This window comes from Octopus bimaculoides, chromosome 14 (genome assembly GCF_046866305.1).
Source record: "Octopus bimaculoides isolate indiv1 chromosome 14, ASM4686630v1, whole genome shotgun sequence".
NCBI lineage: Eukaryota > Metazoa > Mollusca > Cephalopoda > Octopoda > Octopodidae > Octopus > Octopus bimaculoides.
Window position 1 is genome coordinate 23,510,790 of NC_142941.1, and position 1,605 is coordinate 23,512,394.

At 39.7% G+C, this 1,605-nt stretch overlaps 1 protein-coding gene across 1 annotated transcript; it reads right to left on the minus strand.

The window, feature by feature from the left end:
* Window positions 1–520: 520 nt before the first annotated feature.
* LOC149132646 (ATP-dependent DNA helicase PIF1-like) lies at window positions 521–1,255 on the minus strand. The gene has a single exon (XM_089363321.1). It carries the CDS (start codon window positions 1,253–1,255, stop codon window positions 521–523), a length of 735 nt encoding a protein of 244 aa, XP_089219447.1.
* Window positions 1,256–1,605: the final 350 nt, after the last annotated feature.

Below are 1,605 nucleotides of genomic sequence, written 5' to 3' on the forward strand. Positions count from 1 at the left end.
GATGCATAAATAACTTACATATAAAACGGGTGAATGTTGCAGAAAAATATATATTTGGAATTAAAATTTATCTTTTCCTGAATTTTTTAACATATTTCACTTTCGTAAATCATCATTCCTCTTTTGAAAGTTGAAGAAATTCCCAGATGATAGATGACTGCATTATGTGTGGTCACCTTTCAGCCAAACTGAAGCATACTTACACTGCCCAATTTGATCCTGCTTGACAAATCAATGACTTTGAAATCACCCCTTTGAATACTACATCCATCTGCCATGCAGTAATGATGAGACTATGAAATTCAGTTGTTCTGCATAGTTAGACACCAAAAATTGTAATCTTTACCTAATTTCTCGTACTTATCATGTAAAACATCTGTACGAATGTGGTTTGAGAACTGTCATTTCAGAGACCAACGTAATGTAAAGACAGGTTAAACATTTATGAATTAATTTGAAAAAAGCTAATGAAAGATATACAGAAACTTACATTGATAAAGTCGACAGCAGTTGGTAATACTCACTGGCGCCATACCTCATTGTAGACAATGTTTTTTGTTTTTCCATTTAGAGTGTACGCGAAATGACTGTCCTTGCTCCCCACTCTTGAACATCCCACGTAGAGTTGGCCATGTGAAAAACATGATTCCTCCAAGTGTAGTCCTGTAATTGAAAGCATCTGCCCCTGTGATTTATTGATCGACATTGCAAAACTGGTGCGAATGGGAAACTGAAGTCGTCTAAATGTAAAGGGGATATCAGCATCGGACGGAGTAAGTGGAATTCTGGGAATAAAAACATCTCCTGTTCCATACCCTGATATAATGGTTGCTTCAAGGACATTTTGCATGGCTTTCTTTATCACAAGATGTGTACCATTGCAGAGTGTTGTTGGGTTTAGATTCCTAAGAAGCATAACAGGAGTTCCAACTTTCAGCCGAAGTTTATGAGGTGGCATTTCCGGAGGTTCAAGTGAATTCAGGAATTCGATAGGGTAGTTTACCACTTGGTCAGGGTTGGGAAAAGAATCCATAGATTTGTAGACATATAGACTACCAGGAATGACTTGCAGCAGCTGGTCATTTATTGCATTGACCAAAGTGTTTTTGGGGGCTAAAATAGCTCTTTCGCATAACCACTTAATGTCGCGATAGTTTTCCTGTAGCCTAGGGAAGACTTTTGTTGTGAGCTCTTCTACTGTACTGACAGGTGTACAAGTGGAGCATATTAAAATTTGTCCATCTGCATCGAGCATTAGTTTTCCATCTCCAAGTGATAAAACATTTGAAGTGAATTGCGCTGCTTGCTGGTCATTATGCAGTTTCGCTCACATATTCGTCGTGAGAGTGAGTGTTGTTACATGTTGCCATAACAAAGATGATTTGAGGCATGCACTGACTTCGTCAGCCCTGGTCCCTTTGGGAATAACAGGAAGTGTCTGACGAAAGTTGCCAGAAAGAAGAAGCGTTATACCTCCCATAGGAGTTGGGCAATCCCTGATGTCTTGGAGTGTAGTGTTGAGGGCTTCTAGAGCTCATCTGTGGGCCATAGGGCATTCATCCCACACGATGAGTTGGCACTTCTGCAAAAGCATGCCTTTTTCAG

Coding starts and splice junctions, on each gene's coding strand:
- LOC149132646 (XM_089363321.1), bottom strand. CDS start 1,255: ATGCTCGATGCAGATGGACAAATTTTAATATGCTCCACTTGTACACCT.